At 35.7% G+C, this 23,926-nt stretch overlaps 1 protein-coding gene and 1 long non-coding RNA gene across 2 annotated transcripts; both read right to left on the minus strand.

Annotated features, from left to right (window-relative positions):
- Window positions 1-14,652: 14,652 nt before the first annotated feature.
- Window positions 14,653-15,481, minus strand: LOC113337194. Its single transcript, XR_003354133.1, has 2 exons — window positions 15,348-15,481; window positions 14,653-15,228 (listed from the first exon to the last, which is right to left on the minus strand). It is a non-coding gene; the product is annotated as an uncharacterized LOC113337194 (long non-coding RNA).
- A 7,008-nt stretch (window positions 15,482-22,489) lies between these two features.
- On the minus strand, window positions 22,490-23,669 carry LOC113360597 (F-box protein CPR1-like). Its single transcript, XM_026604095.1, has 2 exons — window positions 23,553-23,669; window positions 22,490-23,491 (listed from the first exon to the last, which is right to left on the minus strand). The coding sequence occupies exons 1-2, from the start codon at window positions 23,667-23,669 to the stop codon at window positions 22,490-22,492; spliced, it is 1,119 nt and encodes a 372-aa protein (XP_026459880.1).
- Between the last annotated feature and the right edge of the window lie 257 nt (window positions 23,670-23,926).

Raw genomic sequence — 23,926 nt, forward strand, 5'->3', positions numbered from 1 at the left:
GCCCACCACCGCCGATTACCACCACCACCACCTCCGATTATCACCACCACCAACCACCGATTACCACCACCACCTCCCCCCACCACCACCAACACCGCATATTTAAGAAATGTAACAACATCAATGCAATCACAATTAAGTTATGTTACATGATAATTTTATCGAGTATAGAAGACGCCAGCCGCAGCCTGATTCTGCCATGGGACCACTCCGGAGGTATTTTCCAACAAACCCTTCACTTTAATTTGATTTTGATTGTTTCAATCGAATAGAAATCATCAAAATAGGGTTTTAGTAGGAGTTACAGAGCCATGTTCGGTTAGGCCGATTTTCCAAAAAACCCTAGTTTACTAACCGAACTTCTTGAAAATGAAGAACACGAAGAACAGTTTGGTTCTATTGGATTTAAAACTAAGTCACCGAACTCTCTGTTCGGTTGTTTCGAAAAAGATTTTAAAACTACAAAGTAACCGAACTCCACCCTTAAAACCGAAAAAAACAAATCCAGTCTAACCGAACTGTGTTGTTGTGGCCACTATCTTGAGTTCCAAAATAACCGAACTTAGCCAATAGAGTTCGGTTTTTTCGCATAAAATTTTCAAACTACAAAGTAACCGAACTTAGCCAATAGAGTTCGGTTGATTCGCAAAAAATACTTTTAACCGATCTCCTTGTATTAGAACAACAGAAGCCCATAAGTTCAGTTCCTTCGCAAAATAAGGATATCACCGAACTTTAGTTTACGAGAATAATGAGAAGTCCACAAGTTCGGTTCGTTCGCAAAAATGTTAAGTTTTCTTTGTAACCGAACTCTACCTTTGAAACTTCGTAACCGAACTCTACCTAATTCGCCAAGAAATAAATTTCGTAGTAACCGAATGTTTTCCTAATTGAATATATGCATATATAAGCCCAGTCGGTTGATTCGCAAAATATATTGAAGTTTGCGAACCAACCGAACTTCTAACACTAGGTTACTTTTAACCTGCAGTTCGGTTGGGAACTTGGTTGCATTGAAGTTTGCGAACTAACCGAACACACAAGATGTATCCAAATAAATTGTTAAGTTCAAAGTTCGGTTACCTACCATTTTATCCTAGGTAACCGAACATTACACTGTACGACCAAAACCTCCATTAACGAGCGAGTTCGGTAACCTGCGTGTTTGGAAAACGTAACCGAACTACACTTTCAGGTGTGTTCGATTACATGTTCTTGACATATGGTAACCGAACTGACCCAAATCTACATAAAAATTTTCATTTTTTTTTTTTGAAAGTTTGGAGCAATTCAACCAACATTATTTAAGTTTGAAGCACACCTGGGTACCCAAATACCCTTCCTCCGGTTGTGGTTGGTAAAATCCATCGTTTTTCATGTTTTCCTTCTTCATCTTCTCTAACTGTACTCTCTCAATAATTCCACTTCTTTAAAAAAAAAATCTGATTTTTTAATCTCACTAATTATCTTTAACTTAATCATCTCACTAATCATTACACTAATTATTATTAACACTAACTAATCATCACCCAAAATTAATCAGGAGGGTAATTTAGGTATTAATATAAATATCCAGATAAGGGGTGACCTAGATTTACTTCTAATGTTATTACCCGAAATAAAACCATGGTCCCCCAAAAAAAACCATGGTCCCCAAAAAATCGTTCATTTTCTACCAGGGATTGATAATAGTTTCAGATGGGCTTGTCTTGGAGAGGGATAAGATCTGCTACCTATTTAGATTAAAATTATAGGTTCGGAGATGGCTTCCGATCTGCATTACCTGGACAAGCCTGGTTGTAGTTCTACCCCGGAATTAGGGGAGAACAAGAAAAAGAAAATATAAATTCCTTAAGGAGTGTGCACAAATTCGGACTCGTCTAATTCTTGGTAGGATTTTTTTTAGGATGTCATCATATATTTTATACTATTATATTGATTTATTTTTTTCAATAAGCAAGAAACTTCATTAAAAAACTTTTAATGTAAGATTCCATTTAGTTCTTCTCTAATTAGAGATTTCAACCAGGAAGGAAAATTTGCACTCCAATATTGATCTAATCTAGCACTTCTAGCTCTCTTTGCTAAGTTATTTGCAACTTCATTGGACTCTCTGTGCACAAATGTGCATTTCCATTCTCTAAAACCTATTAATAGACTTCTGCAATCTTGAATAGCATTATTATTTGTCCATATGACTTTTCCTACACTTCCATTTATTGCATCAACTACATTTAGACAGTCTCCTTCCAAATGCAGTTTTTCCACAGCTGAATCTTTTGCCCACTTGATTGCTGCCAGTGCTGCTAAGGCCTCAGCTTGCTCCTCATCTTGATCTAGCCCAAAGATTGATTGAGCTCCTCCACATTTCCTGCATTGGAAAACATCATCAGTCCAATACCCATATGTTTATTTTATTTCATAAATGCACCATCAAAGTTTATCTTGTGGGAATCACATTTCTAGTTTGTCTAACAGTAGGATTTCTCTCTGTCATGGAGATTGCATTCCATTCAGCTAACTCATGGAGATTGCATTCCATTCAGCTAACTCCTTATTAACCTGTGCCACTAATTTAGCTGCCTACACTGTACCATTATCAAAAACCACAGTACACCTCATTTTCCAAATCTGCCAGTTTGCAAAACTAACAAACTGGACATATTTGTCTTGCTCAGTTCTTGATGCATTAGCGGTTTGAAACCTTCTAGCAATCCAATCATGCAAATTAGTATTAGAAATACTTCGTGCAATATTAACATCCAAAGCAAACCATAATCTTTTGGTAACTTCACACTCAATAAAAAGATGGTTAGATGTTTCAACATCATGCAGGCATAAGGGGTATTCACTAGGTATTGAGGACATAAACCTACCAATCGTACTTCTCACAAAGACACAATCATTAAGGCATTTCCATAAAAAATGTTTTACTTTTTGTGGGAGATTAAGTCTCCATAAGGATTTCCAAGGGAAAGGGCTAGTTTCAGAACCATTCAGATCTTGCAAAATACAGTTATAAGCAGATTTGACAGTAAACTGACCATTATGAGTTGGAGACCATCTGAGAGTATCCTTACCAGAAAAAGGAACTCTTATTCTACAGATTTCATTGACAGTTTCATTATCAAATAACAATTTAAGGTGTCTACTTTCCATTGTCATGTACTCTGTACCAACAATTGATTAATAGTTTTCATACCATTAGAAACAAAAGTGTTACTCAGTAAAGTATATTTATTTGGTACCCGTTTGTCCTTCCAAATTTCAATGCAAGAACCATCCCCCACTTCCCAACAGTAGTGTTTCCTTATCAGCTCAAGTCCCCTGCAAATACCCTTCCAGACCCAAGACACAGACTCAGTCCTAATAACATGAAGATGATTTGAATTAGGAAAGTACTTATGGCTGAGAATTTGAATCCAAAGTGCATCTAGTTCAGTTAACATTCTCCATGCCAATTTTGCCAGGAGGGCAGTATAAAGGTACTCAGTCTTTCTTATATTAAGACCACCATGCTCAATAGGTTTATACACACTATCCCAACCCAAAATGTAACCTCCCATTGGAGATCCTTTTTTATTCCAAAAGAACTTCCTCTGAATAGCATCTAACCTATTTGTCATCTTTTTTGCCATGGGAAAAACAGATAAATGGTGTGAAGCTAAAGTACCTAATGTTGATTTGATAAGAACAGTTCTTCCTGGTTGGTTTATCTCTTTACCCTGCCAAGTGTCTAATCTTTTTTCACATGATTCTTCTAAGTTCTTAAAAGACTCCATTTTGTTTCTCTGCAGTAACAATGAGACTTCTAAGTACTTGTCAGCAAGTCTTAGGTTTTTAATCTTAAGAATAAAAAGAATCTGAGTTTTATTTCTAGGTTCAATTTTAGGACTAAAAGTTATTCCTGACTTATCAAAGTTTATAACTTGGCCAGAGTACTTACTGAATTTATCTAGCATAGACTCTAGGTTCCTAGCCCCCTTGACAGTAGCCTTGGAAAACACAAGACAATCATCATCAAAAAATAAATGACTCATTGAAGGACTGGTTTTAGTAACTTTAATACCTTGGATTTTATTCTTTCTCTCTGCATCAATAATCATTTTAGATAAAACACTCATACTATTATATTGATTGATCCTCCGTAAGTAGGAGCCAAAAAATTGCTCCAAAAAATTAGGAATTTTTCAACTATTCCAACATATAGTCTCTACTAAGAAAAACAGAAGAACAATTTGAAACAACCAAAACATAGCTTGACAATATCTCATAATCCTTTTTTTCCCTCCATCCCATATTGACATCAAAAACTTTAAGAGATCCAGTTACGGTTTTGCAGCCTCCTACTAGAAATAAATCGGAAGCCTCTTTCATCTTTAACGCCCATTTAATTGCATCTCTAAGGGAGTGACATTATGCTTCCTCGAGACCAGTGATTAAGATGAGGTTTTTACTTTAGGTTGGTTTCCATTGTTGTCCAGAAGGATAGCAGTTGCTCCATATTTCTAAAGCATCAACAAGTGGGATTTTCCTTTTTTTTTTCCAAATAAATTGTGCAAGTCATTGTGAATCACATGAATTTCTCTCTGATCATGTCTGTTAGCTTTCCTGCCCATATAATATGGATGGAATGAAATTTCTCGAACCAGATTCATAGGGTCTGGTTTTTGAGTTTTAAACACAACATTACATCTATGCTTCTATATTGCCCAAACAACATAAGCTGCATGTTCAGTCAGAAAATGTGACGCCCCCAAATGTTAAACATGCTTAGGTAATATGATTACAACCTAATTGAAGCATCAAATATGGATTATCGATTTTAAGAAATCATATTTATATAAAGTAAACCAAAGCACTCTGACACTACATATAAATGAAAATTTCTCGAGAGATGTGAATATATCAATGTGTTTTTTTACGTATAAAGAAAGTCTATACATATATAAAAGATACACAATATCTCCAATTCGATAAAGTTTTAAGCTACGAAAGCAAATGTCTTCATGTACACTATTTGTTCTAAAAACTGAAGTTGAAGTGGAAATGAGTGAGCACATCATCCCAAAGGGGTGCTAAGTGAAAACACATAACTCTTGAGTAATCACTAACATGCTTTAGAATAATAACTGAGAAGACAATAATGAATTAAAGCATTCATAAATTTATGCATCAAGAAGCAAGCGTTACCCAAACCTCGCCAAACTCATTGGAAAATATGATTCAAGAATAGCACCATTCAACAATAATAACATCGTCCACATGAAGTGCTTCATTAAAATCATGATTCATAATATTACCATCAAGATCAGAAAGTTATACAATCAAGCATAATACGCACACGAGCTTATTCTTGACATCATATATCAGTATTCTAATATTTTGTTTTTTTATTTATGTTTTTTTATTTGTTAATGGAGTATTCTCATGTTAGATCACATTGACTATCTCATGCCATTTTTGAATAAAATCAAGAAAGAGGGTGGTGTATGTGCATGTTTATACATCACAAACACTTTTATGTATGATAAGAATATTTCCAATAGTGGAGACCGCTCAAATTGACTTGACGATAGTGTTCATGGAGTCAAGCATGAGCTTGTCTTAGACAGGGCAATCAAAATGTAGATTTTATAGCTGAAAAAGTAATTATATATTCTCAGATAGTTGAAACAAAGTTATGGAAATGCGTTGGGGGAAAAGTTCCCCTGAGTTGCAACAATACGTAATTTGCAGCATGGAGGTTTAGATTGTATTTATGAAGTTTCATGTCTTAGAAAATCTTAAGTAATACAAAGGCATCCAAACATATATCTAATCTGGAAAATATTTGTGATATGTCTACTAGGTTTTCTATGTTTAATTAACATGCACTAAGTTTAACAAGGTGTTTGTTTTTTGCTAACTCGCGGCGTCTGGATTTGAGTCAATCTTTGATTCAGCATAAGTTAGACGCCAAACTGTTTGTTTTTTCAGTTTGAGCTTGATTTGACTCATGACCTGACTTAGACCTAACTCCTGATTCAAACTCGTTGCGAGTGATGATCATCTATGCAGTGTTGAAGAGAGTAATTCAGATGGTAATGTCTTGTCTTGTAAGGATTACAGTAGGAATTAAAAACCTTTTCGGAGAGTATAGGCTCTTTTTAGATACCATGAACCACTGGAATCATTGGTACAATTTTGGTTTTTGGGCTCCTTTTTGTCCTCAATATGTGTTTTTTTACATGATCCCAAGGGATGTACATGGTAATGATTTTTCGCTAAAACGGAACCAAACCAAACCGATTAGGGGAAAAACGGACCGATCCATTTGTTAATGGTTAGTTTTGGTTAGAAAGATAACAACGGAGAGCAATTGGTTATGTTTTGGTTTGATGTAAAATCCGAACCGAATACCAACGGTAAACCTATTAATTTTGATGTAATTAGTATCAACCAGTATATCTGCCTTATATTAATTGTATTTAATTTTATTAGTAAATTTAAACTGTAAAAGTTTATATTTAATTTTAATGTGTAATTTTATGTACAACTATATTTTAAAGTTTCATTTCTTTCGTGTATTTTTTTTAGCTATCAGTTACACGAAACTAACGAAATAATAGTAAAACCGAAACCAATGGTAAAGCCTGAACCCAATGATAAAACTAAAACCAAAAAGCGGGTTTGAGACCGACCTCACTCCCAGTGATAGGAAAGCTTTCGCGACTAGCTGCTCGAAAGGCGACTCCGACCACCCGTTAATTACACAATTTTGCTTTGGAAAATTAAAACCCGGAAATGATGGTCACGATTATGGTTTGAGAAAAAACAGAGCCCAGCCATGTACACCCCTAAATTGGTCCCATTGTGCTACGTCCACGTCAAGGATCTCGGACTATAGTAGTAAGTCATACTGTATTGCATTGAATCACTAAATCTTCCAAAATAAAAGGTTTGGGCGGGAAATATTTACCGCCAATTTGTTTCAAAAAAATAAAAAATAAATTCTTCTTCTCCCCTAACCTAACCGAGTCCCCTCCTCCTCTTTCAGTCACCACCGTCTGGTCAATTTCGGATAATAATAACCGTTATGAACTAGGGTTAACTCTTACTGCTGGTATTGGTGGATTGCTCTTCGGACAATATTTCTTAATTTTCTCTATTTTTTTCTTGAAATGTCAATGGTAGGGGTTAGGAATTGTTAAATTACTTAATGCTGTTTGTTTCTATGAACTTAATTGAATGAATTTTGATGGGGAAGTGAAGAAGTGATTGATTCTTGTGAATATCAGGTTCTGAATGGATTAGAGTAGATAGTGCTCTTAGGGGTCAAATTCACTGATTTAATGCTTGCTTGGTTGATAACGGGATTCAGATTGATAACAAATTCTTGATAGGAATGCACTTGTGTGTTATTATTCTGAGTAAAACTTGGATGTTTGTTTGCTTGAATTCTGTGAAAGAGACGTTGGAATTGGAACATAAACTTGAAGTAACTGTAGTCTTTTACATTTATTTTCATGACAGTGAAACAATTACAATATAATTTAGATGTTGACAAAAGAACGGTTAAATGGAATGAAGGTTTGAAAATTGATGAATGAATTACAAGTTCATGGGCCGTCACCAATAAAAGGTTTGAAAATTTGCTCAGTAAAAATAACTTTTACCCTCATATCCTAGTTATACGTCATAAGGTAAATCAATTTCTTCTTCTGGTGCTTGATCCGGCTGATTCGCTTCAATTTCTTGGTGCTTGATCCGGCTGGTTCGCTTCAATATCTTCTTCTCGCGCTTGAGCGACAACGGTCTTTGGAGGATGTTTGAATCGGTAGTATGCAGCGACGGCAACAAACACCACGAAAGCCAACACGATAAGGCACCAGGCCCATCCTGGCATGTGCCAGGTATGGGCTGGTAATTGCTTTGACACTCTGGTCGAATCTGGCAACGAGATCTCAGGACTAGGGCTTGGACTCATGTTTGCCTGAAATTAAAAGAGAAAAAAAGGAGTCAGCAAATTTTGTTTTTTGTTTGAAGGCGAGTCAGCAAAATCATTATAGTGAAATTCTAAACTAAATCGGAAATGATACTCTCAGTCGCCCCACTCTCCGGCCATCTAATGCGCAAACTTAGATGGCATAGAAACACAAAATACGTCACTTTGGATGTTTTCTTTTTTGCTCTCTACTCTTAACATTCCAAAATCTCTTCATACTCGTAACTTGTAATCAATTTTCCTTCCTCCTCTTTAGATCTCATCAAATTTTGGCCATTATAATGCCTACAGTAAAAAAAAGAAAAAATGCAAAGAGAATTGTGCTGAAGCCTGAAACCCTAGTACAATGCAAAGAGAATTGTACAGATACAAGAGAATTAAGAGGAACTTGGAAATTTTATATGAATAAAGTTGATAATCAGAACATTGGAATGATTAACTATCTACCTCTATCATCATTTTAAAGAAAAACATGAGTATTCATCAGAAAACCCCAAAATGCAGAACCCAAGAAAACCTCAATTGATCAATTCGAATTGATGATCATGGGAATAACATGAAATACAACAAAACCATTCTCTTAAATCTCTTGAATCGACGATTCTAACAAAGAATTTCAGGAGAGAAAAAAATCATCCAAAAAAACAAAAAACCCCGATTAAAACTCAATCAGGTAGCGCTTACACCTTCAAAAACAGCTTATACAACCTTAATTTTATCTTAATTTATGCAATTCATTTTTTGATTGTGATTTGCTCAGAAGAAGTTCAACACGAAGAAACAGAAGAACGATGAGAATATGGAGAGAACTAAACTAAACTGTGAGTAAAAAGAAGAGTGCTGTATGTAACAATTTTGTCTCTATGGACACGTCCCTGCATCAGTTGGGCGCATCGCCGCAAACAAATTACAAAAAGAAAAAAAAGAAAAAAAATTCTTAACACATCAACACAAAAATTCTCTAAACATACTGTGGCAAGTTTTAAACACATCAACACAAAAAAGAGAAGAAGAAGAAAAAAGAAAACGTATTTTGAACAACTAAGAAGAACAAGGAGAAGATATAATTACCATTGCAAAACTTCTTGTTCCAAACTTCAAAACTTTCTGTAGCATCAAGATATCGCACAACATATCAAGTGTGCGTCATTATCAACATCAAGACCTCGCAAGAACGTAACACAAGTGCGAGAGAACTTAGTACAGGTGTAAGGCAGAAGTTAGCCCGAAAATAGGGACAATATTAGTTATACTCCACTACATCTTAGCTGTCATCCACTATGTAAACACTATATAAAGAGAAAGGCAGGGGAGAGAAAGGGAGGACATACACTTTGCAGGGAACATATGTGTAAAGAGAGAAAACAGAATTGTATTATTAATATCTCCTTCTTCTTCCTCCAACCTAGATCTAGAGCTCTACCAAGAATCCATTAATGGAGATTCTAAATGTAAATTCATGTAATTACAACAATCATAGTGAAGAACCATGGATGTAGATCACAATGATCGAACCATGTAAAAATCCTTGTGTCCGTCTTTACAATTTTAGCACTCTTATCATCATTTTTATGTTTAGATCTAGAAAATATTCTAAAGGGTGTGTTGTAGGTTAAAAAGACAAAAATTAACAATTCTTGGGTGAAAAAGACATCTAGATTTTGATACTGTTTAAATGGACAAAAATGTAAAAATCGCCAGGATGTAACCAGTTTCATCCTACCCATTTTCAAATACTTTTTCTTATTTTAAATTTACATCAAGATGAATCCAGTTTCATCCTCGTTATTTATTAAGTTTAAGTCAGGATAAATCCAGTTTCATCCAAGCTATTTTTTTTGTCCATTTCATCCATACTAATTTTTACTCGTCCATTAGAACCGTATTTTAAAAAAATTTGGACAAATAACCCATTTTCCCGTGGACGAGTAAAAATTATTATGGATGAAATGGACACCAAAAAATTGCAAGGATGAAACTGGATTCATCCTGACTTAAACTTAAAAAATAGCAAGGATGAAACTGGATGCATCCTGATGTAAATTAAAAATAAGAAAAAATATTTAAAAATGGGTAGATGAAACTGTTTACATCCTCACTATTTTTATATTTTTGTCCATTTAAACAGTATCAAAAACTAAATGTCCTTTTCACCCATGAATTGTTGATTTTGATCTTTTTAACCAATATCAAGTACTAATTGTCAAAAATTTGTTGTCCTATCAACCGCGGCCACCTTATATGCGCTGTCGTCTTTTCTGCGAATCTCTTCGATGCATCACTTCAATCGGTTGTTTGATTTTTGTGTATAAATATTGTGTTGACCCAAATTTCGCCCGCCTATACTTAATTTACAGTATTCTTTGGTTTGAGAACTGAAATATTTACGGAGCCAATGAATTTGAAAGTTAAAACAAAGAATACTGTAATAATGAGGACGCAACACCTTATTGCCCAAATTGTCATCACTTCGAAAGATGCCGAGGGTGTTGGATAGGTGGTTACGATTATATTCATTGTTGTGACGATGTGAGACCTACATACGTACATTTGGAGAGTGAACAATTTCAGAGAGTGTGCTCTATACAAGTATTCTTTGGGACCATTTGCCATGCATAGTCTTGCCAGTGTAGTCTTCTTTTTGCACTATGTATGCTCATATTAGTTCCAATTCGTAACCTGCCCCAAAATGGGGGCCACTTAGTGCTTAATTAAATGTGGTTGTTGTTTGAGGATACCGGAATGCTCTGTTGGACTTATTTCTAATTGCTAAATGTTGGTGCGCGCCGATAATACTAGTCACTACGTACTAGAGGAAAGACAATACATTGTTTTGATTACATATAACATTTAAACAACTTTCCTTTCTAGACTTATCCCAGGATCTAGAATTTATATGCACATTCGCATATTTAATAAGGAACTTGGCAAGGTTGTCTAAGTGTTTTTGTGACCACCAAAATTTACTAATTAAAAGAAATTATTAAATTAAACAGTTCAATTTGGCTTTTGGAAACCGGATCATAAAATTATACTATTATTATATTAAAGAGATCATCATATACGAGTATTAACTAATGTAGTTTCAACTGTAGTTCTAAATAGCAACTTTAAATTCGGTATTTAAACATAGAGAAGCTAGATTAGTAGCATGCATGTTTTGATGTCTTTGAATTAATTTAAGACGAACACAAAAGAAACTTCACGAGTTCTTTCTAATTAAACCTCCATGCTCCAAACTATTGTGGTAACTCAGAGGACATCTTCCCCAAACAACTTTCCCATAACATTTCTCCAAATATCTTGAAGTAGTTGCTTCTTCAGCTTCAAAATTTCTATTTGCTTGTTGCATTTCTTTTTCCTAGTCTAAGACAAGCTCAGCTCCTTGGTTGACTCCATCCCCACTATCATCGAGCAGTCTCTAGACACAAAAGTGTTTGTGATGCGTAAAGACATGACCATCCTCTTTGCTGAATTTGTTCAAAAATTGCATGAGATAGTCATGGTGGTCTAACATGAATATACGACTCCATTGTTTCATTGACTGTCCAAAAATTGTTCAAACAATAAGATATATTAATTTTATATGAGAGTCGAAGGGAAACATATACAAAAAGATATTTGTAAGAATACTGCTTTACCATGTCAAGAGTAAGACCATCTAGGTTGTGCTCAATGTGCGCTTATTTTGCTCAGTTTTCCTGCTTCGCTCTCGGCGGAAACTTAATGGTGTCTCTTCACTCAGCTGGTAGCCTGGTATAGTGCATGTATATGGCCTTTCATCCCACCGACGACGTTTCCACCATTTCATGGACAAGTCAGTAGCGCAATGGATACCAACAGCTGATACCATCGAGTACTCAGTGCGCTACTGACTTGTCCTTGAAACTTGATGTACTCCACGGATGCATTTTAAATACACAGTGCACCAATTTATGTTACAAGGAAGGTGTATGTAGTATAGTTTAACGCCGATGCCTCAGCTTCAGCTTGTGTTGGTGGCGTCCTAAACCTGCAAGCTAGTTAAGAGCTGCTCTCTTGTTGTTGTGCCTCAGTTTACATTATTCAATACTCTATGAGTTAGCTTTTATGACCACAACCTAGCTATTAAGCTAGTTATAAAACTACTGCAATCCAAGATTAAAGGGAACGAAAGAAACTTAAAATTTAAAAAATAAAAGCAGCATTTTAGTTAATCAACACAAATTCGTCTTATACATGTACGTATACATAATGCACTTGACGATCTTAAATACGTTATTGCATGGAAAACAATTCTAGAAAAATAAGGTCCATATATATGTATACTTACGCAAGTTTGCAGAAATAACGATCAACGCAAAGAGAAAGAGCACCGACGAAGTTTTAGCAGCGGCCATTATCATGGATAAATAGTTAGATTACTCAAGGTTTTGCTAATGTTAGCTTTGTGTATGAAAATGGGATGAAGATTATAGCTAGCCAATGCTACGTTCTATTTATAGCATGCTAGATTCATTAGGTTAAACGAAGATACTAATTGTTTATGTTTTTACTCCAGAGAAGGTTTTCAGCCTTATCCAGTCTGTCTGTTGCTATGACGGTGGTATCCATACGTCGGTAAGCTAAGTCAAGATAATACTGGATATATATTATTGTTTGCTTCACACATTATTGATCATCACATGAGATAGGAACCGTAAGATAAACATTTACAATAGTTAACTAAGCTTGATTGAACAGAACCCTAATTAATTCCATACTGCCATGTTAAATGTCTTTGGTAAGAGTACTGTTTAGAAAGCATCCCAAAATTTAATCACCATCCCCAGATTGAATCCCATTAAAACGGGTAATGTTAACATTTAAATAAGGTTTACTACTAAGTTCTTATCAATCTCAACTTGTTTATTTCCGTTTTTATAAGTTAATGTGAGGATCGAAATTGATATGAGACTATTTTGGCAAGTCATCGTGTATTCCAAGATTTGACTATCAAGTACCAATTTACCAAGAATTTTTCATCCTATCAACGGCGGCCACCTTATATATATGCACTGTCATCTTTTTATGTGAATCATTTCGATGCATCACTTTAATCCGTTGTTTTAATTTTTGTGTATGAATATCTACGTACGTACATTTAATGCCGAGGGTGTTGGATCAGTGGTTATGATTATATTCATTTTTGTGACGATGTGAGAACTACCTACGTACATTTTGGAGAGTGAGCAATTTCACATAGTACTCTCTATACAAAGTATTCTATGGGAGCTTTTGTGATACAAAAAAAAAAAAAAAAAACAGGAATACCAAAAAAATAATGGCCAGTCAAATTCTACCAATTTTTGTGGGAACAATTTGATCAGGAAGAAAACAATTAGCCAAAGAATTGATGGACGCATGCCAGAAGACAACTATGCTCACTCACTTATAAAGTGTTGTTTCAATTTTTTTCTCTCATAGAGTAGGTTATGTTTTTGCTCATATTAGTTCCGATAGGTAACCTGGCCCAAAACGGGATAGCACTTTGTGTGAAATTAATACTGGTCCCTTTTTAATAGACTGGTTTGGTTTTTAGAGAAAAACTAAGGAAATTTAGAAAACTAATCATTGAAAGTGGTCTTCATGACACTTGTCAATAAAAAAAGTGAAATGAAATGGTCCCCATGACACTTGTCAGCAAAAGAAGTATAGTGAAATGGTGCACATGACACTTGTCATCAAAAGAAGTTAAGAGAAAAGTGGTCCCAGAAAACTAAAGTAACATTTGACTTTCCCAATTAGAAAACCAGCTTATTTTTTTGAAACATTTATTTTAGGAAACCAGCTTATTAAAAAGTAACGTAGGAAGTAAAAAAATGTATTCCTGGCCTTACTTTAGATGTTGTTTAAGGACATACGAATGCTCTTCTGGCCTTACTTCTAAATGTTGGTGCGCGCCGATGACACAAGTCATTCACTATAGGGCTTTCAAGGAACGGAACGCACCTTGCTTAATCCCAATTGTGTTTTTTACGTTGTTAAATGAATCTGCACATGCAGTTACTTCTAAATATTTCATGTCTTTGATTTTTCTTTATAACTTGGTCACTTCTGATCGATGGTGTTTTTTTGATCTGTTTAGCAGGACAACATGGCCCGGTAATGGAGTCACGGACTACTGGAGGCTGGAGTACTAGATCATTTGAAATCATAGAAGCCAGAGTCCTAAAATAACTCGAGTGTGTCGTAATCATCGTTAAGGTGGTGGGAGGGTAGATTCAAATTCTATTGCTATATTAGTTCGTTTTCCAAATTTACACATCTAAAAGCTAAAGAGAGAGTTTGTTTTTGTGATCGAGTTGTTAAGCATACATGCATAGAGATAAAAAAAAGCTGTGAGATTTCAAGGTTGACATTTACTCTTGGAGCAGTCCATTCCACAAACACTTCAAATATTACCTTGATTGGTGTAGAGTCCAACAAAATGTACAGTCTTATGGCTCATGAAGGTTGTTTGGAATCCTTGGATACACCTGGGGAAGTTCTAGAAGTCGAAAAGCAAGTTCATTTCTTGTGAAGTAAAAAAAAAAAAGCTTTTAACCTTTGGGATAAACTTTTACTTCCGGGGAAAGCAGATACATTTCTACACTTTGGATCTTCTCAATGAAACATTTCCTTGTGGATAAAAGGAGTACGCTCCATACCAAACAGAGTATTATATAGAATCACAAAAAACCATACATAATACAGATCAGCGATTATCGAGCCACCGAAGTACATAAGATGAAGAATCATTACATGATGCATATCAATACTGCACGACGAACACAACCGGACACGAGAGACTCTAACTAGCTAGCAGCTAATTAAGTGTATATAGCTATATAAGTATAGCGACACACACTTATATAAGATTGATTTGTTTTACTAAATTGAAATGCTGCTTTTATTTTTAAAATCTCAAAATGGGAATGGAATAGTTTTGTAAGCCCCTGTAGCTAGCTTAATAACTAGGCCGAGGTCATAAACTAGCTGCTAACTCATAGAGTAGCGAATACTCTAGAGTGAGGCACAACAACAGGTGCAGACCTTAACTATCGCTCCTAGGAGAGGATGAAGTGCGCAAACTGATAATACGGCAGTAGTCTTAAACTCTAGATCGCACGAGTTGTTACAATAACTTTTGCAGTAAATGTCTGAAGTGCATTGGCCGCTGAATAGATTAAGTTCCAACGCCAAGCCAGTAGAGCAATCAACTCCAACGGCTGATCCCATCTCTACATATTCATACACATGTACAGAATAATCAATACCACATAATGCAGTTAACGATCTTAAAAATGTTATTGCATGGACAAAAAATCTTGTAAGAAAAATATAGTGTATATAAACTTACGCAGGTTTGCAGAAATAGCCATTAAGGCGACTAGAAAGAGCACCATTGAAGTTTTAGCAGCGGCCATTATGATGATAGATTACTTAAGGATATGCTACTGCTTTGTGTATGAAGATGAATGGATGATTACTTCTATAACTTGGGATGAAGATTAATAGCCCATGCCACCTTCTATTTATAGCACGCATGGTTCATTAGGTTAAACGAAGATATTAATTGTATATGTTTAAATTAATGGGAGAGGAGAATTTCAGCCTTATAGATGGCGCCGGTATCCATACGTCGATAAGCTAATCATAATCTTGTTTGCTTCATAATATTGATCATCACTTAAGTAAGTTAGATAGAGTACTAATTAATTCCAAATTGCCATGTTAGATTGCTAAAGTAAGAGTGTTGAATCACCATCCCAAAAATTTAAATACCATCCCAAAATGTAATTACTTAAACCGGTAATGTTATCCATTTAATTAAGGTTAAATAAATTCTAATCAATCTCAACTTGTTTCTTTCCGTTGAAAACTTAACTTGGGGAATGAAATCTAGTATCCAACTTGGTATAAAAGAAAACAATGGCTCTACGCCTATCGGATATATTCCTGAGTAAAATCCAGTAAGTGAATATAATGGCTGTTAGGGAAGCCATCCCTGTCCATCTCCTTTTCCATTTGATGGGGTCATGGACTCATGTTACTTAAAACTGCTTGATTTCCAAGTCTTTCCCAACGAAGACTAGCTTCGATGCAGATTGAGAGGGTTACACGCAGCGATCTCCTTCAATTATCAGTAAGTTAGGTGGCTACATGTCAATTTTTTTATCGTGTTTTTCTAGCTAGTGGATCAAGAAAAGACATATTCCTTATAAATGTACCCTAATGTATGGTGGGAAATTCACATCGTAAAGAAATTAGGTTGAGAACTTAAAATTTATGAACCCAATGAATTTGAAAGCTAAAATATCATCATTTAGTAGTACTGGTTATTTCATCGTTTAAGCATATCGGCCACCACCTACATCTATGGGCATGTATGAAAAAATATACCTCAGTACATTACGTTGTTTCTACTAACTTTAATGTTAGACCTTGTTTGTTTGCAGCTGACTAATCTGAGTCGTCTGGATCTGAGTGAAATCACCTGACCATCTGGATCTGACTCACTAAGGTCTGAGTCAGAAAATATGTTTGTTTTGTGAGTCAGATCTGACTCAGCTGAGTGGATTTTTTTGGACAGAAAATGTTCTTGTGCACATTTCAAACCATAACATTTATCACTACTGAAACATCACAAATTGTTCCATTACAGTCTAAACAACTTCCCTTTTTGATGGAATTAAACATTACCAAACAATAAAATCTAAAGACTTCATTCCTACAAACATAAAAGAAGCAACAAAATCTAAAGGAGACTAGCTATCTCATCACGTAAGTTGTTCATATATATCTGCTCTTGTCGTCCAAACAGACGAGGTGTATTTTCTTCTGTTTCCGCTTCCACTTCGACTTCCACCTGTGTCTCATTCATATCAAATGTCTCATTCTCATATTCTTTAAATAGCCAATCATCCAATGCATTACGACGTAGAAAGTTATGTATTGACATGCAAGCAATGACGATATCTCTTTGAGTCTCAAATGAGTAAGAAGGCATTTTACTTAAGACGGGAAATCTTACTTTCAATACCCCGAATGCTCTCTCAATCACATTCCTCAATCGAGCATGGGATTGATTAAACTTCTCCTCTTTTGCTGTTTGAGGTACTCTTCGATAATCACCTATCCAATACCTTATGTTGCGATACGGACACATAAACCCCTGTGTATGAGAGTACGCAGCATCACATAGATAGTATTTGTCTGCAAATTTTCAACAAAAACATTATGAAGTCATGTTGATGAAACTGAAGTAAGAGGTAACATATATGCTAGTCCAAAGTAAAATATACCAAGTTTCAGACCAGACATCAACTGATATCTCATATAATATACCAGGGTTCAAAAGTTTGTGACACTGCTCTGAGAAAGTAAACAGAGTATGTACATTGTTATTTTATATGTAACGGGAGAAAGGCCGAGAAGAAAATACCTGCTTTAGGATCCAGTGATGGCATATACTAGCAAGGAAGAGTGTCATGTATACCAATAGTACACCACTTATAAATCTAACTAATATCACTGAAATATCATCTAAATAAGTATACCAGGTCTACATACACTAAGGAAGATATGAACTGATCTCATACAAAATTAACAAGAGGAAAACTTAAACCACCAGTTTCAGCGACATACGCTTTGGAACATGTAGCAGGACCAACCCCATATATACCATTTATGATTCGACTTTAGTTTCCAAAGTCAGACAATATCCATATCTTGTTTCCATTACATACACCATTAATGATTCGACTTTAGTTGCCAAAATCTGACATATATCCCTATCTTGTTTCCATTACAATCAGACCTTAGACTTTGCTTAGGCCACACTAATACTATTACACCCAAAAATTCTATTGCAAACACCATTTCAACCATAACCACATATACAAATAAAAATCTTTAATCCACTATGCTATTGCACAAGTACTCGATAAACCCCATGGGCTTCTACAAAGCACTGTATGATTTCAATGGGCAGTTCTTAAAATTAAAAGCTAAACATTCAACGTGTGCCTATAAAATGGATCCTAAGTTGCTTCTAAATTCAACAGAATCCCAATTTACAAATTATTATTGGCATAATTGAGCTAATCGGCACAATTAACGGAAACAATTCCTTCCTTCCAAACATGATATCACAGGCACAATGAAGTGAGATTCTTAATTTTAACTTCATGTTACCAATCTGCGGATGGAACTACGAATCTCAACAATCTAAGATTCTCTAGATTGAGTTTTGAAGTAATTTCCAAATGACAAGTTACCAAGAATTTCCAAATTGTCCTACAAACTAAGAATCCACCTGCAACACAGACCATTGAAATGTAAAAAATCAATAAAAAGTCTCGAAACTATCTAAATCTTCAACAAAAGAATAACTGGGGACATTGAATCTCCTGAAATTGAGCAGCAGTGGTGGTATCCTAGATCTTAATTGCTGTGAAAAAGATCAGAAAAGTAGAAGGTGAATTAGGGTTTATAAATGCTACACAAAACTCACTGTTTTAAAGAAATCAATAATTGCAAGGATCAGAAGTAGAAATCAGCAATTTCAATACCACGCAGAGAAAGAAATCTCCAAAAAAATTAAAAAATCATCGAAAATAAACAGAAATTATTAAAATCCTAGATTTGAAAAGTAAAGGGGTTTTTTCTTCTCACCTTGTAAAAACATCTACAAATGTTTAACCCCAAAAGCAGAATAATCTCTTAATAGCTTGACACATACAGAACAATGGATTCACAAATGTTTAACCCCAAAACATCCACAAATGTTTAACCCCAAAACAAAATAGACCCAGATATAATCCATCATAACAGGAAACCCCTGGATCTAAATGAAACAAGATGGAACAAAATTATTATACCTTCTGAAACCTTTAATCCCTCTTCTTATTTCCGGATGGAGAGATTAGTTGATACCGATGAAGGAGATGATTATATTTGTTGAGAAGGGGATGAATGAGACATCAGATCGGGTTTTTCATCATTTTCCATCGCTGGTCTCGATGGATGGAAGAAACGAGAGAAAAAAAGAGAGAAAGGAAATGAAACGAGTTATATGCCCAACAAGGGTGTTTTCGAAAATTCGTACGAGTCAGGAGTTGGAGCGAGTAATTCAGGGGTATCTCTGTACCTGAGTCCATAGGGTCCGAGTCAGAGGTTGATAGTGAGTCAGCTCGCGAGTCAGGGGTTACAAAAAGTGGAAAACAAACGATCTGACTGCTGACTCGGTGCGAGTCAGGGGTTGACTCAGACTCAGACGCCGAGTCAGCTGCAAACAAACAATTGTTCTTAGTGGCGACCATGGATGGGCAGCCAATATATTAAAACTTTTCAAGTGCGCATCTGGAAAGGAAATGTCGATATATATTCTTCAGTGGGACGGAATTGTGAGATACTTAAGCCAACGACGAGCTTGCCTCACGTGGACTCCAATAGTTATGTTAATTCCGATCTCCGAATCAGTCAAGGAAATTGAGTTATTAGTATATTATTACTAGGTATCACCCCGGTCTACGGTCGGGGCTCAACTTTTTTCGTTTTCGTTTTGTTGTTTGATCGGCTGGTCAGTATTCTATCAAAATCTTTTTTAATCATTCGCAAAACTAATTAGATTATAATTGTCAAACATCGAGCTTATAAGTTAGTTCGGACTTGCGTCCCTAGTATTTGTGGTTGTGTCAAATTAGTCGGGGCTTACAGCCCCGGCCGTGGTCCATTAAGGATACCATAGCATTTTGTTGATCGGGTCAAATTAGCCGGGGCTTACATCCCCGGCCGTGGTCCCTTGAGGATACTATAGTATTTTGTTGGTCAGGTCAAATTAGCCGGGACTTACCGCCCCGATGGTGGCCCTTAAATATTCCCTAATGTTTTATTGGTTGGGGTTGTGACACTTAAATCTCGCACATAAATCTTTACCATGTTTTTTTATTTTATTTGTTTTTTAAAAATAGCTTTTATATTAGTTGAAGCTAACTTAAATTTTCTTGAGAAAGTTATGGTACAAATCATTATGCTTATTGGATGATTGAACGTTCGATGGACCAGAGTATATCTGGTGTATACGAATAATCTTCATGGAGGGTCATCCACCAAACATAATCCAAACAGACCCTTAGCCATATGTTTTCCGTGAAGATGTATTAGTAAGGAGATATTTGGTTGCATTAAACATAAAACCTCTTACCCAATTCACTCCTCTTCCTCTATTAGGTTTTCTTTCTTCTCCTTTCCTCTTTAGACCAATTTTTTTTCTAAATCATCAACTCTGTTTTCTTTTATTTCACCGTATCCATCCTTTAAATCATCCATAATAATAACTTAGTATTAATAACTCAGTATTATTATGATATAGAGAGACAAAGTTAAGAATTAGAAGTCGTTAATGGAGGGGAAGAACTATAGATAGAAGACCATCTGTTGGTGAAACCGTTAAAGAATGATGCTCTTCTGTTCTATAAATACATCTACTTAGTGTTAGCCTATATTAAAGGAAACTTAGTCAAATTAGGAAATCCGACGCTGCAGTCAAATTAAGAAATCCAAGGATCCGACGCCTTTAAATAATCTTTAGAATCATATTTTTATTAGGAAGCCAAGGGATCGGACGGATGTCTATATAGGACATATAACCGATCAATCCCCATCGTGGGATGACGAAATCCATGGTCGGATTTGTAAGGCTACACACACCGCTTCTTTTTATAATATAGATTACTTCTATAAATAAATCTCTCGTTTATAACTTGCATTCTCAGGCTTTTAGATTTTTCTCTAGCTATTTATTTTCTGTTGTTATTTCTCTGCTCATTTTTTTCCCGCAATGGCTGAAGGATCAATAATCCACCACCAAGTTCTAAACAATTTTCGGTCTCAACCACAGCTGGTATGAAAATCTTATTTAGTTTTTGATGTTTCATTAACATTATTTTGTAAAAACACAATTTTGTAATCTGTGACATTACTACGGGGGCGGAGGCGCTAGGAGTGAATGTAAGAGGAGGCATAACCACACGTAAATAACCTTAAAAACCTAGTTGATACATGGGGGCGCAGCTGCCTCCGCATGTGCTTGTAGTATCCTTTAAATCTTGGTTAAAAGATGAACGCGCGTGTCCTTGTTTTGAGTTTGTTTTGTAATTTATTTAATCGTGGTTTGTTCTCTGCTAAAGCTGTGTTTTCTAAGCTACGAATCTGTTAACTTGCTCAATATGGTCAACTCTCTAGTTTGGGTTTTATCTAACTATGCAAGTTTGTTTGTGTTTCTTATGCAGATCGGAGCAACCTATGGAGTTTTTTCTGGACAAGACTTACCCCAGCTGCAAGAACGACTGCAGAAAATAAAGAACCGGATACAACTTATTAACGAAAAATTTCCGACAGTTCGAATTGGTCTACCACCAACTCCAGAAAATCGCTTCCACTTGCATCACTTGTATGAAACACACTGTCAGGTGTATGAACATCTGGAGAGATCATGCAGGCAACATGTACAACTAGAACGAGAGATACAACGTCTACAAACAGAACAACAAGAACGGTTGCTGCGACAAGGACTTGACGATTTGAGGATCAACTCGTAGCAGGATGATATTATTATTATGATTGATGACCTCCCTAGTCCCTACTCCTTCCCCTATAATTAAGGCTAAAGGTGCATGGGTGTGGCTGTTCTTAGATGTCTTATGTTCTACAATAAACTTAATGTTTGGCTCTTAAATCATGCTACATTGTCCTTTTTTTTTGGTTTCAATCTTCCTTTCGTTGTTAATTAGTTCTGAATTTTGTACCTGTTCTTGTCGTACAAGTTAAATTCATTCAGCCAGTAATGCTACAAAACTTGACTTCAATAGTGCATATATTCAACTAAAACACGATTAGTTGATGGTAAGTATTAACCGGAGTTATTAATATCCGCGCGCATGAGTTTTCACCTTGATTGGTGTAAATTAAAGTCCAACATGAACAGTGGGGTCTCCCTTGAGATGTTCTAGCTAGAAGACGGAAAGCCAGAAGTTATTTCTAGTATACTAGTTATTTCTGCATCTGTAGAAGGGCTACAGCTAGTTTATACAGTTGTAGTTATTACCCTTGGATGGCTGCTGTCGAAACATAGGGTAAGGTTTCTGTTTCTTACTATAATCAATATAGAATTATGAGAATGGAATCCAAAACTACTGGGAGAATGGAAAATAAAAATGAGTAATGGAAACTTGGTTTATTTACTTCCTAGAATCCCATGATAGACAGTCCTTAGGGAAATTGAAAAAAAAAAATAATAATAAAATCTACCTGCAAACTCTTTTCTTTCTCTTCCTCGCATGAAATAACTTTCTTTTTTGTCGCGCCATGCTTATTTCCTGAGCGGTGCAGTACTGGAATTAATTAAGTGATGCTAGGCTCTCAAAGTAAGTCTCTATTTGAGGACAATGGAGCGAGTTATATTGAATTCTAACACGCCTAGATGTTCCATGTTTTGGGTCATATAAGTATTGAAATATAAACCCTATCTCCTGCACCACCCATAAACAGAACCTTACCGTCCACAAAATCGATTGCTTCCATCTGAGAGAGCATTATAGTAGACCTCTGTATAGAATCTCTTGTAAATGTAGAAAGCTTAGTACAAGATTGCATAACTCCATACTCTTTCATGACCCATAACTCAATATTCTTGATACTCCTAAAGTAGGTAGTACGTCTATTGTAGCCGCTGAGTATACAAAGACAACCATCCAAACTACCCAACAAAAAATCATCGGAAGGTGACCCTGCAGTGGAGTCTTCCTTCCTATTTTGAAAAAGTGGTTTACGGAGTAGTTGGGTAACTGGAACTTCACTGCAGACATCGTTTCCCAAATTAAAAGAAAGTATAACCTTGGAGTCAGTTCTGATTCCCTGTCCATCTACCGGAGTCCCAACCCAGTGAAGATATCCGTTAACAAGCGCAGGCTTAGTCCTGTAGGGTCGAGACAGGCAAACGTCATAAGGAAAAATATTTGGTAATTCTTTCCAAGAATTTGATCTCAACGTGTATATATTGACTTCACAACCATGACAAATCGGATAATCATAAAACACATCAATTCTTATAATCTTGAAATCATCAATTATACTAGTATAACCAAGTCCAAGCCCGTTATTCTGGCTTTTTCCGTACCGCCAAAAACTATCTGTTACCACCGGTTCTGATAATTTCTTTGATTCCTTGGTAGATGGATTCCAAAGAACAAGATCCTCACCAGCATGACGGCGCATGTCAAAGATATGACTTTCTACCTTCATTAAGATCAAACCATTGCAGGAACCATATATACTAAGGGTTGTATCTTTATCAAAATTATCCTCTTGTGATAAGAATGGATAATCTATTTCAACTGGCTTAGCAGTACTCTCACAGAACGTAGATACTGAGTGTAATGATGTTCTTAAAAAACCTTGATCGCTCCAGTAGTTTTCTGTGATAATGGATGTAGATCTCCCCTGTTCGATAGCGTGCTTATAATGATTTGTAGAAAAACAAGGATCTCTGAATAACTCGTACCAGTTTTTGCATACACATCTGAATCTTAAGATTGATTTCACGGGCAACAATAAGATAATGTAGAAATTGACGTTTAGTCCCAAGATTGGTGGGTTTTGGACGCTTTAGTCCTACCATCTCAGGCCTGATACTCGTTAATCCAAATTTGTAAATACGGTGACATTTTAATCCATATCTATACGAGTTAGTCCAAAATATTACCGATCCAGAGAAATTCAGTTATTGTTATTACCCTAAATAACCTTTTAATGTTTTTGATGTTTTGTAGAAAGAGAAACAAATCAGTTGCAGAGAAAATATATCTAGGTTTTCTTCTTCTTCTACCTCCTTCCCTTCGTCTGCTTCAATTACAATTGATCATAAAAAATATGATC

Source organism: Papaver somniferum, chromosome 1 (genome assembly GCF_003573695.1).
Source record: "Papaver somniferum cultivar HN1 chromosome 1, ASM357369v1, whole genome shotgun sequence".
Lineage (NCBI taxonomy): Eukaryota > Viridiplantae > Streptophyta > Magnoliopsida > Ranunculales > Papaveraceae > Papaver > Papaver somniferum.

What these genes read in the sequence shown, in the direction of transcription:
- LOC113360597 (XM_026604095.1), bottom strand. Translation starts at nt 23,669, where the DNA reads ATGGTAGGACTAAAGCGTCCAAAACCCACCAATCTTGGGACTAAACGT. An exon ending in AGATGTGTATGCAAAAACTG is followed by an intron (nt 23,492 to 23,552) that starts GTACGAGTTATT and finishes GCTATCGAACAG; the next exon opens with GGGAGATCTACATCCATTAT.